Source organism: Vidua chalybeata, chromosome 2 (genome assembly GCF_026979565.1).
Source record: "Vidua chalybeata isolate OUT-0048 chromosome 2, bVidCha1 merged haplotype, whole genome shotgun sequence".
NCBI classification, from domain to species: domain Eukaryota; kingdom Metazoa; phylum Chordata; class Aves; order Passeriformes; family Viduidae; genus Vidua; species Vidua chalybeata.
Window position 1 is genome coordinate 75,810,066 of NC_071531.1, and position 18,792 is coordinate 75,828,857.

General features: G+C 47.5%; 1 protein-coding gene across 7 annotated transcripts in view; it reads right to left on the reverse strand.

The window, feature by feature from the left end:
• Window positions 1-1,532: 1,532 nt before the first annotated feature.
• The window catches only part of GAB2 (GRB2 associated binding protein 2), a 92,684-nt gene continuing 75,424 nt past the window's right edge, over window positions 1,533-18,792 (reverse strand). For 4 of the 7 annotated variants that reach the window (XM_053935109.1, XM_053935112.1, XM_053935113.1 and 1 more), the window contains exons 3-10: window positions 18,108-18,348; window positions 14,784-15,382; window positions 13,639-13,733; window positions 12,639-12,921; window positions 11,564-11,654; window positions 10,157-10,259; window positions 9,187-9,312; window positions 1,533-7,576 (exon numbers count right to left, since the gene is read on the reverse strand). In XM_053935109.1, coding sequence (XP_053791084.1) covers window positions 7,433-7,576; window positions 9,187-9,312; window positions 10,157-10,259; window positions 11,564-11,654; window positions 12,639-12,921; window positions 13,639-13,733; window positions 14,784-15,382; window positions 18,108-18,348 — 1,682 coding nt within the window. In that variant the 3' untranslated portion in view covers window positions 1,533-7,432. The remainder of the gene's footprint in view (window positions 7,577-9,186; window positions 9,313-10,156; window positions 10,260-11,563; window positions 11,655-12,638; window positions 12,922-13,638; window positions 13,734-14,783; window positions 15,383-18,107; window positions 18,349-18,792) is intronic. The other 3 variants (XM_053935111.1, XM_053935110.1, XR_008429295.1) reach the window with 3 other exon arrangements.

The window sequence follows — 18,792 nt, forward strand, 5'->3', positions numbered from 1 at the left end:
TAAAGGAAATTAATTCAACATACAGACTTAAAGAGTTTTACTGCGGTGCTCATAGATATTGGGCTGATGGGTCAAAAAAGAGATGGGGAAGCTGAAGCATCCATCCTCAAGGACATGGGACAGTCCTGCAGAGTGGTGGCTTGGAAGAGGGGGTTGAACAGAGGAGGAATGGCAGAGCTGGCAGAGCTCCAGAGGATCACAATTCTAATAGTGGAGCCTTGTAGATGAGCAGTGGAGTGTGTTTGTTGTTTTTAAGTCAGGTGCTGAGAAGAAATAAATGAAGTCCCAAAGCTGAAGTGTCACAGAACGTACAATGTTTCCTGGTTTTATTACTAGACTTCTATTTATTTCCTGTTCAAAGAGGTTGCCAAAAGTTTTCCTGTTGCTGTCATGCTATTTCCTTTCTTTACTCTGGAGTATCACCTGAAGGCATTTTCTGTGCTGTTTGCCTTAAGGTGCTTTTGTAGGAGACTGTCTTAAACTTGATGAGATCATAATCTAAGTAATGAAGGCAGATAGTCAAACCAACATGGAAAATGTTGGAGAGGCCATATCATAGCTAAGCTCTTTCCTAAGTATGTCTTATTTTTTCCCCCAAGATTTTCTGGGATGAGCAGAGGCAAACAGCATGCAGTTCTCAGCATGGATGGCAGCCTGGAGAGTGTCAGGGGTGTAATGAGGTTGACCAGTTTCGCCCCTCTTGGTTTCCTCTAATTATTAGCACTGGACTTCCCTTTTGGACTCAGCCAATACTACTATGTCTGATGAAGACATTAAATAGTATTGGTCCCAGTACAGATCTTTGAGGAACACTGCTCATTGTTGGTTTGGACACTGAATCATTGACTGTAGCTCTTCCAATGTGGCCATCCAGCCAATTCCTTATTTATCCAATGGTCCATCCATCCATCAAATTCGTAAATTAAGAGCTGAGAATGTTATAAGGGATGATATTAAAGGCCTTACAGAAGTCTAGTATAGTACTAGTATGGTGCATTACTATCTGTGCTACACCAATTATAGTATATGCTATATTGGTATTAGTGTTAGTAATGCCAGCCATTTTTGCATATGGCATATTGATAAAGTATATGCTATGGCATATGAGATAGTTTGGCTTGTTTCGTCTGTCACATGTGTCTCTGGTCAAGGAGAGCCCACAGGGGAGTCCTCAGCTCTTGGTTTGGGATTCCACATATGCTGCAGATGTGAGATGATGCTACTCTTGTCTAAAAGAGGTGTTACAGGAGCTGTGCTTAGGGAGGTGTCTTTTCCAAGCTGTCTTCTTTTTTTTTTTTTTTTTTTAAGGAAGTCTTAAAGGGAGGGTTGAACTTGGCAACATGCCAAGAAGATGCTCTGAAAGCTTTAAAGGTGCTACATAATCAAACTTGATCTGCTTATTAGTTTCCCCTTTCTTTCCCTGCTCTGAATCCATGCTGGGAATCACCAGGGAGAGATGTCTTTTTAGTATCATTCTTTTATTTTCCTGTTGCTTTTCTGTTGCATATACAGTACTTAAAAATGAGATCACCTTCACGTCAGGCATGTACCATGTTTATTAACAGCAAAAAAAGTATTATCTAGGCTTCACTCAAGACCAATTTACAGGATAAATAATTGTTTCAAATTACTTAAAAAAAACCCAACCAAACAACAACCCCCCCCAAAGAATAAATTAATAACTTAAGTGATTAGCTGTCCACAGTGATTTGAAAACTTAATAACCATTCAAACAGTGACACCACAAGAAGACACATACTGTACAGTTTGCCACAGATTACTCTTGTCCTTCCTTCTACAAATGGAAATCAAAAAATTAAAAATACTCCTCTTTAAGAACAGTCATAGGCTTTGAAACACACAAAACATCCCTGCGAATCGGCTGCTGATGCAACAGCTTCACAGCCAGGGCTCCAACCCCTCCTCGCAGCAGGTTAAGAAACAAATGGAGAAAACTACCCTAATTTGACCACGTCTGTTCCCACACAATGATGCCCAAAGTCAGTGGGGACATGACTTTGCCAAGGGCTGGGTTGAGTGGGATATATCTACTCTAAAGGTTTGGTCCTAACCCTACGGGATTCATTGACAGGCTCCCCGTGGAGCCCAGGGTCTTGTTCCTTTCCCCTCTCTGCAACATGGTTCAACCACCATGTCCATACTGCTCTCAAAAAACCCATGGCATTTTCAGGGTAAATGTGGCAGCGGAATGCTGAAAACTGTGCAAATGACATTTCCACCCCCCCCCCCCCCACTCAGAAGAAAATCCTGCCAAGTTTTCTTTCACCTTGGTAGTTAAGGATGGGTTTTTAATGAGTTTTGCAGAGCGGGATGTGTCAGTGCCATGTATGATGCTGGGCATGACAACAGGGTAGCATCACATGCTGCCAAACCATTGCCTACAGACTCGACACAGCTCTTTGCATTATCAGATGTCAATTAATTACACCTCATGACACATCTGTGAGGTGGGGAAATAAGTACTAAAAACCTTCATTTTACAAGCCGGAGAAAAAGCAGGATACAGAGTTCACATGAACCCTCTCATCCCACATGAAGATACAGTCACCCAGAGAATGACAACAAAAATGATGGTTTCTTATCTCCTGGTCTGGGGGCAAACCTCTCCCATATGGTCAACCCACTGACCTGTTATGTGTTAGCAATGGGCTACGTCAGAAATTAAGAGCCTGCTGATTTGGAGCAAGTCTGTTGAGAAGCTTTTTTAAGCTAAAGAGATGGAGCCATGTGGCCCAGCTTCTGTTTCAGATATTACTGGCTGGTGTTAAAACTTGAAGACCATGTGCCAGGACCAGCTGGCCGTGGGCTGGAAGGGGACAGCTGTATTGTGACACCTTGCTACATATCAACTTTTCTCAAGAGAAGACACTAAATCAGCAACCTGATTAACAGTACAACACTAGGAGTTGTGAACAAGGAGATAAAATTGTCACTACAATGATGAGACACCAAGGACAGGCTGATAGAGGGATGAACTGCTCCAGACCAAGGATGAATCATGATCAAAAAGTGCATGTCTTGACCTGCAGGAGCCTCATTAACAGCTGCAAGATCATTGTGTACATGCAGGAAGGTTGGGCAGAGAAGAGAGGCAGTCAGACTTATCAGAGGCCCTCCACTGACTTACTGGCCCTTGTGATTTGATGTTGGACTGGATCCCTCTGATTTTCTTGACGGCTCTTTGATGGCCATGTGTGTTCTCTGGCTGGTGCTAGAGTTAGGCTTTGCTCTTCCCCCTTCCTGTAGAACTAGGGCTTCTCCATAATAACAGCTTGGCTGCATCCACCTCATCTAGACAGCATCCCTCCAATGGGACACACACTGTGGGTGTCATCTTTTAGATGGAATGGAACTTCTACATCACCAGGTGGGAAACCACAAACACAATGAAAGCACAACTTGAGAAAACTATCCTTTTACTTGCCTCCTAGGCCAGAAAGATCAGACAGGACCTGGGAACTATTTTAACATCTTCCATAAGACCTGGACATGGCTGTACCCCCCTCCCCACCCAAGGAGCCATGATCATTGGATAGCCAAAACAAGCCAACTCTTCCTGGTATGCCAGGGTGTGGAGATGGCATGGATTTGGTGAGAGATCTGGATCTAGCCTAACACATTTACAGCTTGAACAAAGGTTCAAGCTGTCTCCCAGTTTCTAGAACTGCCTTGTCCATGTCCTGGATGACTTGTTCTGGGCCAGCCAGCCCTTTCCCAGGTGCAAGGGATGGCCCAGTGTGGATTAGGTCTTCTCACTGGGGAGTATGGCCTTAGGGGTTGAGCTGTGTGCCTTGTCTCTTGGCTTCATGGCCAGAGAAGTGGCTCTGTCCCTGTTTTGGACATTATAGGGCTCTAGGCAACCCCTTGGGCCCCTTCCCTCACATGGAGGAGGAGTCTCCACTCAACCCCGGCAGCACACGGTCTCAGTGTGGAAGAGATGCTCCAAGGAGGGTCAGCTATGGGGTTGACCTAGACTGGTCTTGAAAAGCTCCAAGGATGAAGATAGCACCTCAAGGGACAGCCCTGTGAAACCACGGCACTGCTGCCCCATGAACAGCTCATGGGAGCCCCTCAGCAAAATGTCTCCCAGCACGTCCTGGTTCCCACACATTTCTTGTAGGGTTCCTCCTGCCCAGCTCAGAGCTGGGGGAATGGAGCAAGCATTCCTGAATGCCACAGACAACCCTTCTCCATGAGCACACACTCATGCAAGCACATCCCTTTTCTACATCGAACCATAGAGCCGTAGAACAGATTCAAGCCAGTTTAATTTAAATTAAAATGAATAATTTGCAATGTTCTCAGTTTCCTTAAATACCTTTTTCTAACAAAGGAGCCTGTCATACTTGAGAATCCAAGAATAAAGTGGATGTGATAAACTCAATGCCTTCAGGACAAAGTTCTTGGCAGTCCGTGTAATTAAAGCAGCTGCTTTTCAATATGGTTTAAGACTAAATACTGCACAAACATTAATCACCAGGGACTGCTGTAATCAGCTTGGCAATCGTCATGCGTGACTATTTCCACTGAAGCCATTGATTACTTAATGCTTTCAGGAGGGGTTGATACAGTCATGTCTATATGGCACAGAGTCTGTGGGCTTCCGCTTAGTTTGGTGGTGCTGTTTGCTTGGTGCTTTGCAGGGGAAAAGGTAGAGGAATGTATCTGTTTCAGTGAAAACACTGACTTCACTGCAAAGCAGAGAGGGACCAGCAACCAGCAGTTGTTAAGTAGCTGCTTTTGGGCTGTTTTGGTCCTTGGTCTGCCAAATGCAATGGACCAGTTACTAGGGATGCTCATGAGAGCAAATTATCAAAACAGTGTCTGAGCCTGGGAAAAGAGCTATCCCATGCCAATGGTTGTTCCATGAATGAAGACATTTGTGAAATGTGGAGAAAAAGGACCAGTTTCTCCAGCACCACAAAAGGCTTTTCCAGTTTTAATTAACGCCTTGGATTAAACGTGGGGGTGGGCACTGGATGCACCTAGTCCCAGTGCATAAGCACAAGGTACCCACTCAGCAAACTGCATTCAAACCCACTGTGTTCTCTCTTGAACCACTAAAGCTAACAGCTTAGAAGAAGAAATAGGAAAAAATCAGCTTCCCAGTGGAGTGACATTCTTTTTGGTGGGATGGGGAGCTCTCCCAGATGGATGAATGCACACTTCAGTGGGCTCTGGACCAGACCCAATGTTTAGTCTCCCCTGAGATGCAGAGATGAAAGGGGCAATAGAAATATTAAGTACTGCATTCTAGTCTTCTTTTTGTCATCTCACCATGCAAGTGTGCAAGCCTCCAGCAGGAGGCAATGGCCCTTGCAGGCTGTAACACACTCCCTGACCTTCAGAAAGCATCTGACTGTGCTAAGATTTCCCCTTTGGGGCTTTGGGGTTTTTTTTCCCTTCTAGTAATTATCATTTTTAGCATAAACATTAGGGTATTTGCTTAATTGTTTCTATAAAAGTCCAACACTTCAGTGTCTCAACAGGGTTGTCAGAACTTTTCTAATAACATCTTTCCCTTTCATGGCATGCGAAAAGAAAATACAAAATGGTGTTGAAAGTTCAAGACTTATTTTACCAGCACACAGCAGCACACAGCTCTTAAGGGACTGGTATCCTATCCCCATGTGGGTCACGTCTGGACCCTTCCAAGCTCAGACCAAGATTAAGCAAATGTGTTAATGCTTAAGCGTTAATAATCTATATAACTTGGTGGTGTTGGTGGAATACAGAGCCCACGGCACTGGGAGGGGTTCAGCTTGCAGAAAGAATAGCTCCAGCTCTTTAATAAATATTATTACCTAATCTTTCTAATGTCTCCTTCATCTGGCTCTTGGTTTGCGGTCAGCCTGTTTATTCGTGTCAGCGCTTGCTGTCTGGCAATCAGGCTGCTCCATGGCAATCATTAGTTCTTCCTGTTTTCATGAGATCATGAATTATTATCTCTGCATTAAACTGTCTCATCCTTCTCTTCTCTCTGTGCTCAGCAGCTGCCTGGCAAGCGATCCCAAAGCCTGGATGTGTTAAGGATGCTGGCAAGGGACAACAGCAGACTCCCCCCATAATTAGAGCCTAGGGTCATTAATGTCAGCAAGCCCCAGTTTTGTGTTGAAGAAACACTGCTGAAGATGAGGGGAAAACAGTTCAGCCTTTTGCACTCTCCACAAACCAACCACAATGCTATGCTAAAGCTCATACTGAAATGCCCTGCCCTGACTCTCCTGACCAGCCTCTTCCCAAGCCTATGACCTCACCATCAACCAACATTTCAATTGCTCTTCTTCTTTCTTCCAAGAAACATTCCACCAGACCTCCTCACCCAGAACCTACCTCTGCAGTACAGTACCTGCCTTCTCCCAATCCTCATAGCAGCCTTCTACTCCCTTCTGGTCACTCATCCTTATGCCAGTCCACATACACAGGGTCTCCAGAGCCTCCCTGCCCCCTCATACTCAACCACAGAGCTTCTCACAATGGCCACGATTTAGGACTCTCACTCTATGGGCTTCTTTTGGTGCCACAAAAGGCAGACTTTGGTTTTTAGGGTCAGATTCACAGGAATTGGTTTTAGACAGGCAGTGGGTCAGTGCTTAAATTCTACCTTCCAAAGCCAATCCCTCCAGCCCCTTCAAAAACCAATCTCTCCAGCCCATTCACTTTCAGAGTTAATGGAGAATATAAACAGAAGACACCCCAACAAACTCATGACAGCATGTGCTGGCATGTATGTGTGTGTATGATGGGCCAAGTCCTGGGCTCCTAAGTCAGCTCAATGGGATGGTGTGTTAAGCTCCTGCAGGTTAACAACCCCAATGAAAACCTTGGCAGCTGTCCAGCCAGGAGCAGAACAGCCCTCAGAGGTTTTGAACGTATTATTTACAAGAGACAGGACAACAGAAGTGATTTCAAAAGCAATGGTCCTTGCTCAGTTTTGGGACTGGGAGGAGGCAGAGAAGAGGACAACCGTAAGGAGTGAAGAATCAGAGCTGGGCAGTGATTACTTATGGAAGATGCTGCAAACCTGCGTGGCATGGTTTAGGGTACGATATGGAAGAAGATGGGGAGAGATGATGCAGTGTTAGCACATACAGGGTGGCTTTAATAGCTGTAAGGAAAAAATGTGTAGGGTGAAACCTGGTATTGCTAAGTCAAAGTTCCTGGATAGTGCATCCAGCAGCTAAAGCACAAACCTAGCCACCAAACATAGTTGGTCTTTACCACTGGCAAACAGTATCCGCCAAGTCTTCCCCTGAAAGTAAGTTTTGTTTTAAGAGAAAAAAAACCAATGACACCTCTTCTTCACAGACAAGTCTTAGAAATCCAGCCCAAATGGGTCTGGCAGCCCAGCAGAGCCACAGTTGGGGAAAACCAACAGGACATTTGCCTGTTTCACTGCCTGCAGCAGGCATTACTGCTTCATGCCCTTGGCAGGCTCTGAGGACTGCCGCACATCAGTCCACTCCTGCATGGTGCTCTGCAGCGCCTGCGTCTTCTCCTTGTCCACTTGCACGTAATCAACCTTCTCATCTGAGGCGACCGATGAGGTGGAGGGCTGTGGGGAAGAGAAACAGGGCACCATCTGGTCATTCATCAGCTTCCTGCTCTTCCCTCTCACTCCTTTCTGCAGCAGCACAGCAGGTGCCACAAGCCACCAGCACCATTCCTGCTTTCTTGAAGACCCCACAGCTCATCACCCTCCCTCTAACCTCCCAAAGGCACTTGGATGAAGGATTTCAATCTGCTCTGCCTCTTGCTGGCATGAGACTGCAGTGCAATGGAAGGGTAGAAACAGCATGTGGGTCTCTACCTTCTCACAAACTTTGAGACATGGATGTTTGGTTGTAATTATGTTCTCTAACTGCTGATTTTTTGAGTTCAGCCTTGCATCTTGCTCATTTTCCTGTAAAGAACTCCAGAACTCTTAGAGATACACATAAAAATACCACCTCTATACCTTTTAGCTGTGCTGACTCTACCCACCTATGGCACTAACTCATTTCCATCCCCAAAACAATAGCTATGTTTGCAGGGTCTTCCAAGAGATGTGTTGAGAACAAGGAGATACTTTTTACCATAGCTTCTGGAGTCCTGGAGTTTTTTCTGACTTTTTCTGACTTTACAAGCATTTCAGAAGACCTCATCTGCTTGTAACTGGAGCCGGATAATGGTTTTTAGTGGTCTAAAATCACTTTTGCAGAATGGGATATAATTTAAATGGGTGATACTTGGAGAAATCACTGGGCAGAAAGAAACCATCAAGGGACAAGTGTCAAATAATAAAAGGACCTAACCAGTGGGATGCTTTGCCTAGGAAACAAGGTGGTGTTTGAGAAAGTGAGGCCAACTCACAAATGGTTGCCACGAAGGTTTATACAACCCTTGTCCTTCACCTTTCAGGTGCAAAATCCAAGTCTGGTCTAGGAGGACCTGTTGTTTTGAAGGAGGAAAAACCCAGTTCTGATACTTCTTGGGGTACCTCCTGACAGCTTTTCAATATATAGTCTCCAGCTGAATTTGTGGTCTCATCAGCATCCCTGAACGCTGCACATCCATGCTTCTGCTTTGCACTGCCAGCAAAGCTGCAGACATGCAAGATAGACTGAGTTTGACCTAGAGTAAATATAGCAGTGGATCATAGAATGGTTTGGGTTGGAAGTGACCTTAAAGATTATCTCATTTCAAACATGCCATGGGCAGAAACACCTTCCACTAGACCAGGTTGCTCTAAGCGCCATCCAGCCTGGCCTTGAAAACTTCTAGGCATGTGGCAACCAAAGCTTCTTCGGGCAGTCTGTTCAAGTGCCTCACTACCCTCATAGTAAAGAATTTCTTTCTAATATCTAATCTAAACTTGCCCTCTGACAGTTTGAAGTCATTACCCCTTGTAGTGTCACTCCATGCCCTTGTCAAAAGTCCCTCTCCAGCTCACTTGTAGCCCCTTTAGCCACTGGATGGTTTAAGGTCTCCTTGGAGCCTTTTCTTCTCCAGGTTGAACAATCCCACCTGTCTCAGCCTGCCTCCATAGTAGAGGTGCTCCAGTCCTCCGAGCATCAGAGATTCCTGAAACCACACTCCGGGCCTTTGAACCATGCTGTTGCCAATGTGCATAGAACCCCTTAAAATGCATCACTTTTAATCAGAAGTTTATAAAATCCCCCATACCTTCCTATGTGGCCCTGGTGAGCTTGGCTGGAAATCCAGGGCCAGGTAATCCACACTCCCCGAACTCTTTTTAGGCGCTGGGCTGTTGGTACCACTAGGAACAGGAGAAGCAGAAATGGGGTTTTGCTAATGCAGGGAAGAGACAGGAGAGATAATGAGGATTAAAGTGGGAAGGAAGAAAGAAAAAAGGAAATTAACACAAATCCAGAAATGAAACATATGGAGGCACCTTTAAAAGAGCCTGGGTATTTGCTCACCTGCCTCTCGGACACGGATGTGCAAGAACTGCTGGGATACTATAAATGTTGTATATTATGCTAACAAATATTTCAAGTTCATGCTCTTGATTTCAAGTATCAGAGCAGCTCTGCTGCCTTTGTGCTGATTTTATTCACATGCCTGACAGCAGACGTGGGCTTTAGCATGTCCCTAGAACCACACCTCAGCAAGGCCAGGCCAACTCTGGGATCTTTGCTAATCACAACCATGCTGCACAGATTTCCTCTACCCCATTAGTTACATATCCTCAAAAATATTCTTCAAGTTAGTAGCTTCATCAAAACAGACAAAATCCCCTCCCTGTAAGCAGTGCCACTCCCTGCTTCTGCTCTGATAGCCCCTGCTCCCACAGAAACATGATGTCAGCAGCTATTAGGGGAAAAAAATTGAAAAAATTCAACTTTAATTAGGAAAATACACCCTAACAATCCGTATAAATTTTTTATCCCCTCTTAATTCCTGGCAAAGTGGGTGATATATGTTTCTGCTCTCATACATGTTTAAAACTCCAATGAGCCGTGTTGTTTTCAGAAGGAAACATCCTGTTTTGTGCATTGAGGGATGCACATAAGGATGTACTCTATACAGTGCTATCTGAGCACTTCCATGTCATCAGCTAGGAATGTGTCTGCAGAGCTGGGGAGATTGTATATCCTGCCAGAACCATCTATCTTTGCTGTGGGGCCCTTACCATCGCCACGTAGTTCTCCTCGCTCTCTCCCGAGTCAGTGCTGGTGATGCTCTGGGAGGAGACAGGGCGACAGTACTGCAGAGAGCCGGTGTTGAACGTGTGCCTGCCAGAACAAGGGTTGAGGTGTTACTGATGGCTGCAGCTCCTGCTTGTCCTTTGCCAAGGAGGGATGGGAGAGGGCAGCTCCTGATGCCTGCAACCATTGCTGTGATCCAATCTGGGCGTGAGGGAGAGCTGGTGGCATTGAGGTTCTTCAGCCTGTCCTTTTCATGGGTTGGAAATCCTTGGGTTTGGTCTCCTCAATTTTTTCTTTCTAGAATTTTTTAGTAACACCTTGCTTGCTATGTACCTGTAACTCTCCTGCTCTCATCTATACAAATCAGATTCCACTAACTCCTTCACTTCACAGGAAACATTTAATTGTGGAGGATGGAGGGGCAGCCTTGGTGAAGCCTCTAACCTCCAGCCTCACAACAGCAACAGTACTTGTTTACCATACATATCCAAATTTTTTGCTGGAAAACAAATCCTCTGAGGAATTGTCTTGCTTTCAATTGGCCAAATCTAATTATACCAAACAAAATAATGAAATCAGCTTCTGGCATTAAAGCACGTGTCTCAAAAAGCTATTCGTTGCCTTTCAGTAAAGCAGGGTCATATGATTAGCTGATAGGGGAAAAATCCATTAGCTTCTCTAGGGTCAGACCTCTTGTCAATCAAACCCTGCTTGCTGCTTCCCAGTGCAGTGATTTCAGCACACAGTGTTCATGCCCTGCAGTCAGTCTCCATACAATCCAATTTATTAGAGGAGTCATAGCAGCCAAGCTTTGCTTCTGCCTTTTACTGGTCAACATCAGACCATAAATTAGTAGCAGAGCTGGAATTGTGCGAATCCTGTTATTTTTGGCTGTCAGACATAGCTCTGAAGTGCTTTGGTTTAATTTTGCAGACTTCCTTCAGGCCAAGCTTTGCTTTCAAGGCAATCAAAACACGGCTTGGTCAGGCCCTGAGAGTCACCCTGTGCTTTGAGATGACAGTGGGGCTTTGAGGGGAATAGCTTGGATGTGAAATCATGCCCCCTACACAGCATGGCTGAGTTGGTCTGGCTCAGCTGCATCATGAATCGTGGTGGACCACAGGTCCCAGGTCAGAGCCACAGCTCTCCAGTCAGATCCCAGAAACAGGAAATCTCTTCAAGGGATCTTAATTAGCTGGTTAGCCACATGCTGGGCTTTCATGTGAAATCCCAAACTAAATTAATTTATCTTCCTGCCACCAGCTGTGATGTGGGGAATGTTTAATCCATGGCAGAGGTGACAGCATGGCTACCTGTGGACACCAGTAAGAATGGGACCAGAGAGCTGCTTTTGGAGCAATGGAAGAATTCATCTCCCAGTCATTACTCACGTTGGCCTGGACCAGGATTTTGTGACTGGTGATTTGAAGGGAAGCTCATCAATGACAGTGTTGTTCCTCAGGTCCAGCGGTGATGGCTTTGCTGGGGAGAGGAAAAGCCTTTATTCAGAGGCAGCATGTTCCTACAGTTCAGCATCCATGACTCGCATGAGAGTGTCCCCAACAGATGGTTGATTACTTCCCATTCTGCTAATCAGCCCCCCAGCCCTCCCTGCTGATGACAAATACTCTGAACCAAAACCCTTGTGCTCATTTAATGCCAGAACTGGAAGAAAACAGTGAATTTCTCCCTCTGCTTCGTACCCCAAAGTGGATGGGTAGTCCCAAAAGGGGGATGTGCCTTACAGGGAATAGAGATCTGCTAAAAATGCCCAAACCCCAAAACCACTCATTAGATATCTGTGGTAACTAATGCATTAGATGGGGACAAGACCAGGCTCTGCCAGGTCTGAACTGCCTCTGTTTGGAGTGTTTTCCCATAGGGAATGGGAAAGGACATCTGCAGAGTAGTGTGAAAGTTCTTCTCATCATGGATGGTTCATCAGGTGGAAGAGTTCTATGATCCAACCCCAGCCCTTGAATGGAGTGTTCATGGGGTTAGGTGTTGACACCCTAGAGATGGGAGCCCTCTTACTCAGGATCTCCTTGGCCACCTGTCAGACAATGGATTAGGGAGAGATTTGTAGAATGTTAGCAGAGCCCTGAAGGAAGAACTGCCTGGAACCAGCCAGTAGGAAACTTGTGTCATCTGAATACAACATTGAGATTTTGGGGTGGAGAACAGAAGGTGTGCAGGCCAAGGGGGTGAAATCTTGCCTGTGACATCCATCTCCTGTAAAGGCCTGGAAGGGTTTGAGATGGACTGATCAAGCACCATGAAAGCTACATTTGCACTATAGAGCTTCTGAAAGAGGAAGGGGATGGGGGACATCTGAAGGTCTGACTGTACTGGCAGTAGCAAAGTGCACCCCACCGAGGACTGGACACAACTTCACAGATGTAGTCTGAAATATTAAGAGAACAGAAGGATTCCTGGAAAGATTTGTGCACAACCAACGGTTCTTACCTTTCCGGTCGGGTTTGAGGTTGCGGTTGACTGGTGGGGGCTGGATTTCACTCAGCCGTCGGTGGCATTGAGCCACGGCTCCTCCTTTATGCAATGGAAGGGTGGCTGAGGACAACCCCACCAGGTCAAAGTGGTGCGGCCCAGGGCTCATGGGGATGTAGAGACTTTGGGCATTGTCATTGGCTTTCTCGGCGTGGATTAGGGGTGAGGAACCAGGGTTCATGGGGACGTAGTTGTCCTCAGAGTCGGTGCTGTGGGAGCGGGCCACCGCTGCCTTGGCCTGCTGGGGGAGGACGTGCTGTGAGCATCAGGCACTGCTCAACCTCATCCACTACAAACCCTTCCTTTCATCATAACCAGACAACATCTGAGGGGACATTCTAAAATCTAAGCACAAAAGGAAGGAATGATCTGTCCCCTCCTTGGACATCAGTTTGCACTGAGAGGGTCTACCTCCTTTGTTTCCAAGACATTGAAACATCCTGAGTTTTCAGAAAGGTCTTTATCACCCAGACCTGAGCATCCTCTCATGATCAGAGTGAGCTGGAGAAGCATGCTTAACCTGGAAAGTCTTTCTTCCCTAGGCTCTGTCTATGACTAAAATGCAATATGAAAGGTTGCTTTAATGTCATTTCCAGCTCAGGAAATCTTAGAAAGTGCACAAAAGAGGCTGCTCTGGCAGCATGTCAAAATTTAGCTCAGCGGCATCTCAGACTTTCAGGAAGAAGGCAAACTCTTGGGTAGTTTTTTTTGGGCCAAAGCTGCAGGCAGATACACTGTGTGGAAGCAAAGCTCTGCACATGATGCTGGGTTAGGTGTTTGCCACTCCATCTGTTCTCTGCAAACCCTCATGGTTTTAACAGAAACCATGAATAGACCCCTTCTTGACTTAGCTCTACAGGACTGGGCTGTGAGGGCCAACTTGGAACCAGCCTGTCTCTGAATCTGTAAGGTGCAAGTGGTGCCTGTAGTGTGGTGGCCCACACCAAGGCCAACTCACCAGGTAGGAGTTGTAGCCATCGTTCATGGACTCGACCGACTGCACAGCGCTGCCACCCCCGTGCTGGGGGTACTCGTACGTCTCACAAGAAGAAGCTGCAACACAACCACAAATGCACGTGTCCCCCCACAACTGCTAACAAAAAGGGGTCCCCTGAAAACAAAATCCAGGCACTGGTAGGGCAGTATCTGTTCTTGTTGATTGAGATGATGATGAGAAGACATGGTCTTTAGCTTGTCACAAGCTCTCTGCTATGTTCCCTCACAATTAGCATCTCTTTGATGCATCAGCACAACTGCATGTGCCATGCAGACCTAACCCTGTTCTGCTGAAGTGCTGCAAAGTCCCAGGGGTAAAGGTGTCAGATAAGGCAGATCATGGTGACAAAACTGGGTTAAGAGGAAGCTCTGTTAGAGCTTGCTCAATAAATGTAAAGGCTGGCAGCCTCCAGTAAGGGGAGGATGGGTGCTAAGCTCTTAGACCAGTCTGTTTGCTGCTGAGCATGAATCTGATCTCAGCCTAAGTGTGGGCATTTAGGTAGCAGGAGATGGAAGAAGCATTTCAGAGAGCCGTGTGTATAATTTACAGTGCATTTTCTCTCCAGCCACCTTTTCTAAGTTACTTTGCAACTATTTCATCCTAGGCCGCGAGGTTTGGAAAGGGCATGTGCACCTACAGCCCACCCATGGACCATGGCACTCATGGCTCTGCTGCACGTGGGGATGTTGGGTTTTGGAGATATGAAAAACCAAGGTTTTGCTCACCCACCTTGGCAAGAAAACCCAAGGCAGCTCCAAGCTGAAGTATTTTCTGATAAACCTAGTTACAAATTGAAGTAAAGGTAAGCTAAAAATGTCTGAAATCACAAAAATCTGGTGAAGGGCTGCATAAACAAGCACATTTGGGGTTTTGGTTTAAGGTACAACACAGCCAAGAGCCAGCAGAGCAGCTCTGGTGGGCAAAACTCTGCATATGCCTTTCCATGCCTGCTGAATACAAAAACCAGGGCCAGATCCTGGCTGGGCAGAGCTTCTCTGTGTTCAACCCCTTGGTTGATGCCACTTGCACCCCAACCCTACCACAACCCAGTAGGACTGATCTGCCCAAGGTTGCCAGAGAGCACAAAGCCACCCCCAGGTCCCCACCTCCAAAATCACCTCGGTGCAGTCTGCTGTTCTCCACTGCTGGCAGCGTGTTTCTCCGGGGAATGGTGGCTGCCATGGGGGTAAGACCTAAATTTTCACCAGGCTGGGGCCGCTGGGGCGGACTGCCCCACCGTGGTTCTGTCTGCCCGGGTTTCGGGGGCCGTGGGGGTGGTGCAGCAGGTGAGTCGCTGGCGGCCACAGCCAGAGCGTTGTGGTTCTTGTCCAGTGTAAATGTCCTGGGGATCTGGTAGATGGAGAGTGGGGTGGCAGGGATGTCATAGGAGTCCGTGGAGAGCTCCCCAAACTCCCTGCATAGGGTGTTGTTGGGAGTCTTGTAGGTGTAGACCTCCTCATTATCAGTTTCGGAGCTGGTGAGGCTCGACTTGGGGTGGGTGTAGGAGCCAAAGGAGCGCGGGAGGTCGTAGGCACTGTCCCTGAACTCCGAGTTGTGCCGGCTGGGTTTTGGCAGGCTGTAAAAGCCATGGAGCTGCCCACCAATGCCGTTCATGCAGTGCCCGTTGCCCTGCGAGAGCTTCTGGACCGCCGTGTCGCTCCGCATGAAGAAGGCAGACCTTGTGGCTTGGGAAAAGCTGGCACTCCTACAGAGGGAGAGGAGAAAGGGGCTGGAATGGGGGGAGACCTGGTTCTGGGTGCAGAGAGCTCTGCTCCCTCTGTTTGTCACCTTACTGGCCTGCACTGCCCAGCCCCAGAGCAATGAGAACACCTCAGACCCCTCCAAACATGCCCACAAGCCACTTGATCCTGAAACACTGTCAAAATGCCTCTGTCATAGGTGAGAGGTACATGCACCCAGCTCCATAACAAGGCCATAAGCAAGAATGTGCCTTTTGTCCAGGCATAAATTGCTCCAAAAGGGCAATTTTCACACCAGTTGACAATGTCCCAGGGCACAGCTGCAAAGTGCCAATCTGCCAGCACTGCCACGGTGCCTCGACCACCCATCTGCAGCTCAGGAGAGAGACTTCATCTCACCTTTGCCTTCCAAATATGTTTGAGAAGGCCTGAAAGAATTAGTGAATGGGGATTATTTCAAAGCCTCCAGCCATGCCATCATCCTGCCCTCTTGCAGGACAAGCACTGGGGAGGTAATAGAAGTCTCCAGCTGGGATCTGCGGTTTGCAGCCCTGACGTGCACGGGGAGGGAGGAATGAACCTCAGGGCTAATTTCAGATTTGTAAAAGTCCTTGAGTCGTCCAGGGTGAGCAGGGCAGCATGGTCACTAGATCCATGCCTTGGTAATGATTCCTCAATTTACATGAGGTCATGCCTGGGTACACTTGTCAGAACAGGGGCCAAGCACAGAGATCTCAGGCCTCTAACAACTGCTGGTTAGCCACTGCTCCTCTGCTGATTCCCTTGAAGGTACTTCATCTCCTGTTTTATCCCACACATGGGTCAGGCTTTTGGGGACCACACTCTCCCAGTCAGAAAGGGCTCAGCCAGCCCCATATAAACAGCCCCCCCACGAAGAAAGTTCTGCCCTCTATCAATCATTTTGGTGAGAAAAAGTGAAATGCTTATGGGGAGAGTTTCCAGTTGTGGCAAATCACTGGGAAAGTGACAGTCCTATGGGAAAAGCTGGGATATGCTGGTTTACACTGCTCTGGTGTGGTTGACGCTCTGCAGGGACACCAGGGACTCTGTTTCATGGAGCCAGCACGAGATGGCGCTCAGAAATAGGGCTTATTTAGGGGAAAAAGCAAGTGATGCTGTGGTAAGGCAAATTAATCCCTGCCACCTTTGGACCTCAGCCCACCCTGAAGTGGTTTGGGTTCTGTCAGGGTATTTTTGGTTGACGACTTGAAACATCTCATGGGTTAATTATTCTGCATTGCCTGCCAATTAGCTACTATTACCCTGATTTTATGGATGAATAAAGTAAGAGCTCCAGAGCAGAAAGGGGAGGGATTCCCAGCAGTCCTGCAGCCTGACCCCATGCACCGGGCATTGATCAGAGGATTATTTCTGGCCCAGTTGCAGAAGCTACCACTGGCCAGTTTGTTTCTGCTCACCAAAGCATTGGTGCCTGATCCCTTCTCCTCCAGGTCTCAGCCCCGTTCAGGTTCTCAGAGGGTGGCTTTTAGGTATCCTCACAGCTGGAGTGTGACAGGACCATTTTTTTTAAACACTGCTCCATTAACACTATCTGAAGTTAATTTTTCTGAGCCTTTTTTCTGTTGTTGTTTTCTGAGTAGGGAAAGTCAGCTGCAGCAGGAAAGCCCAGTGGAGGCTGCAGCCTGAGCTCTGCTCTCACTCCACGCCAGCTGGGTTCCGACTGTCTCTCCCTCCCTCCCTCCCTCCCTCCCTCCCTCCCTCCCTCCCTCCCTCCCTCCCTCCCTCCTCGCCCGCTCCTGCAAGCCAAAACTCTTCCCGTCAAAAAAAACTCCTCGCTATTTAAGGCAACCGGCTGGGTCTGGAGGCGGGGAGTTGTCGCTGGCTCAGAAATCCCACACTGTGCACCACCAGCTGCCACGAAAGCCAGTGAGCTCTGGAAGGGGTGAACAGTAGGGTGGTGCAAACCCTGACCATCCCTTTGTTTGTCCTTTTTCTGGTTAAGGGCAGGAATTAGGGCCCTGCCTGCAGGATCACAAAGTGGCTAAGGTTGGAAGGGACCTGTAGAAGTCATCTGGTCTAAACACCTGCTCAAGCAGGGTAGCCTAGGGCTGTGGCAAGACTATGCCCAGACAGCTTCTGAATATCTTCTAGGATGGAGACTCCTAAACTTCTCTGGGCTATGTGTGCTAGTGTTTAGTCACACTCACAGTAAAAAAAAGTTTCCTGGTGTTCAGATGGGCTTTCCTGCATTTAAGTTTGTGCCCATGGCCTCAGGTTCCTGGCACTGGGCATCACTGACAAGAGCCTGGCTCCATCCCCTTTGCACTGTCCCTGCAGGGGAGATACCCTTGAGCCTCTTCAAGTGCCAGCTGAACAGTTCCAGCTCTGTCAGCCTTTCCATTTAAGAAAGATGCTCCGGGCGCTTCAGCAATTTCATGCCCCATTGAACTGGACCCAATATTGACCCCTGGGATACTGCTGGGGACTGGCCTCCAACCAGACTTCATGCCACTGACCACCATCATCTGGGTCTGAGCTTTCAGCCAGTTTTTAACACCACCTGAAAAGCCAGGAAAGCTGGGAACTTGTGAGGTCACCACTCTGACCTCTTCCCAACCATGATGAGATGAGACCATCACTCAAGACTTTCTCCAGATGGGTTTTGCAGACCACCAAGGATGGAGGTGGGCTGAGCCACTCACACCCAGCCCTTCCCTCAGCTGTCCCCGAGTGGGTGGGCCACAATACCTTGCATTTTCTGACTTTCTGCTCATACACTGGTGCAGGAAAAGGTAGTCCTGGGGGGCACTGGCAGACAGGGTGCTCTGGAGGTGGCTGGCAGGTGAGTCGAAGGTGAACAGGGTGGGCTGGCTGGAGTGGGATGGCGCTGAGGACTTGCGCTCTCGCAGCAGGTGGTGGCTGGCACTGCTGAGCTCTGCTGGGGAGGAGCGCGGGGCATGGTTCATGGAGGCAATGCTCCTCAGGGTGTCTGTGCAGGGAAAAAACACACCTGTGAGTGTCAGATGTAGCCACCCCACATCCCATGTTCCCAGGGTTTTCCTTACGTAAATGCTCTGGCATTTATGGAGGTTGGTGTAGTTTGCTAATGGCTCCAAGTGATCCTCTCAGCTTCTCTACTCAGAGCACATGCAGCTACAGGTACCATGTATGGAAATAAATATCTATCATATTTTATCATAAATTATATTTCCTAATTTTATAAGACTTTGTCACATGCTTAGTGGCTTGCTAGGATGTTTGCAGGATGTCAGCCTATTTATTGGGGAGCTCAGTAGGTTGTTAAAACCTGATTTAAAAGAGACGAACTTTCACACCACAATGAGATGTGATTTAAGTCACCTCCATCCCTCTGTGTAAGGGCATCACTGCTATCCCTTTACACTTGGGTTAACTGAGGAATAGGGTGGAAATC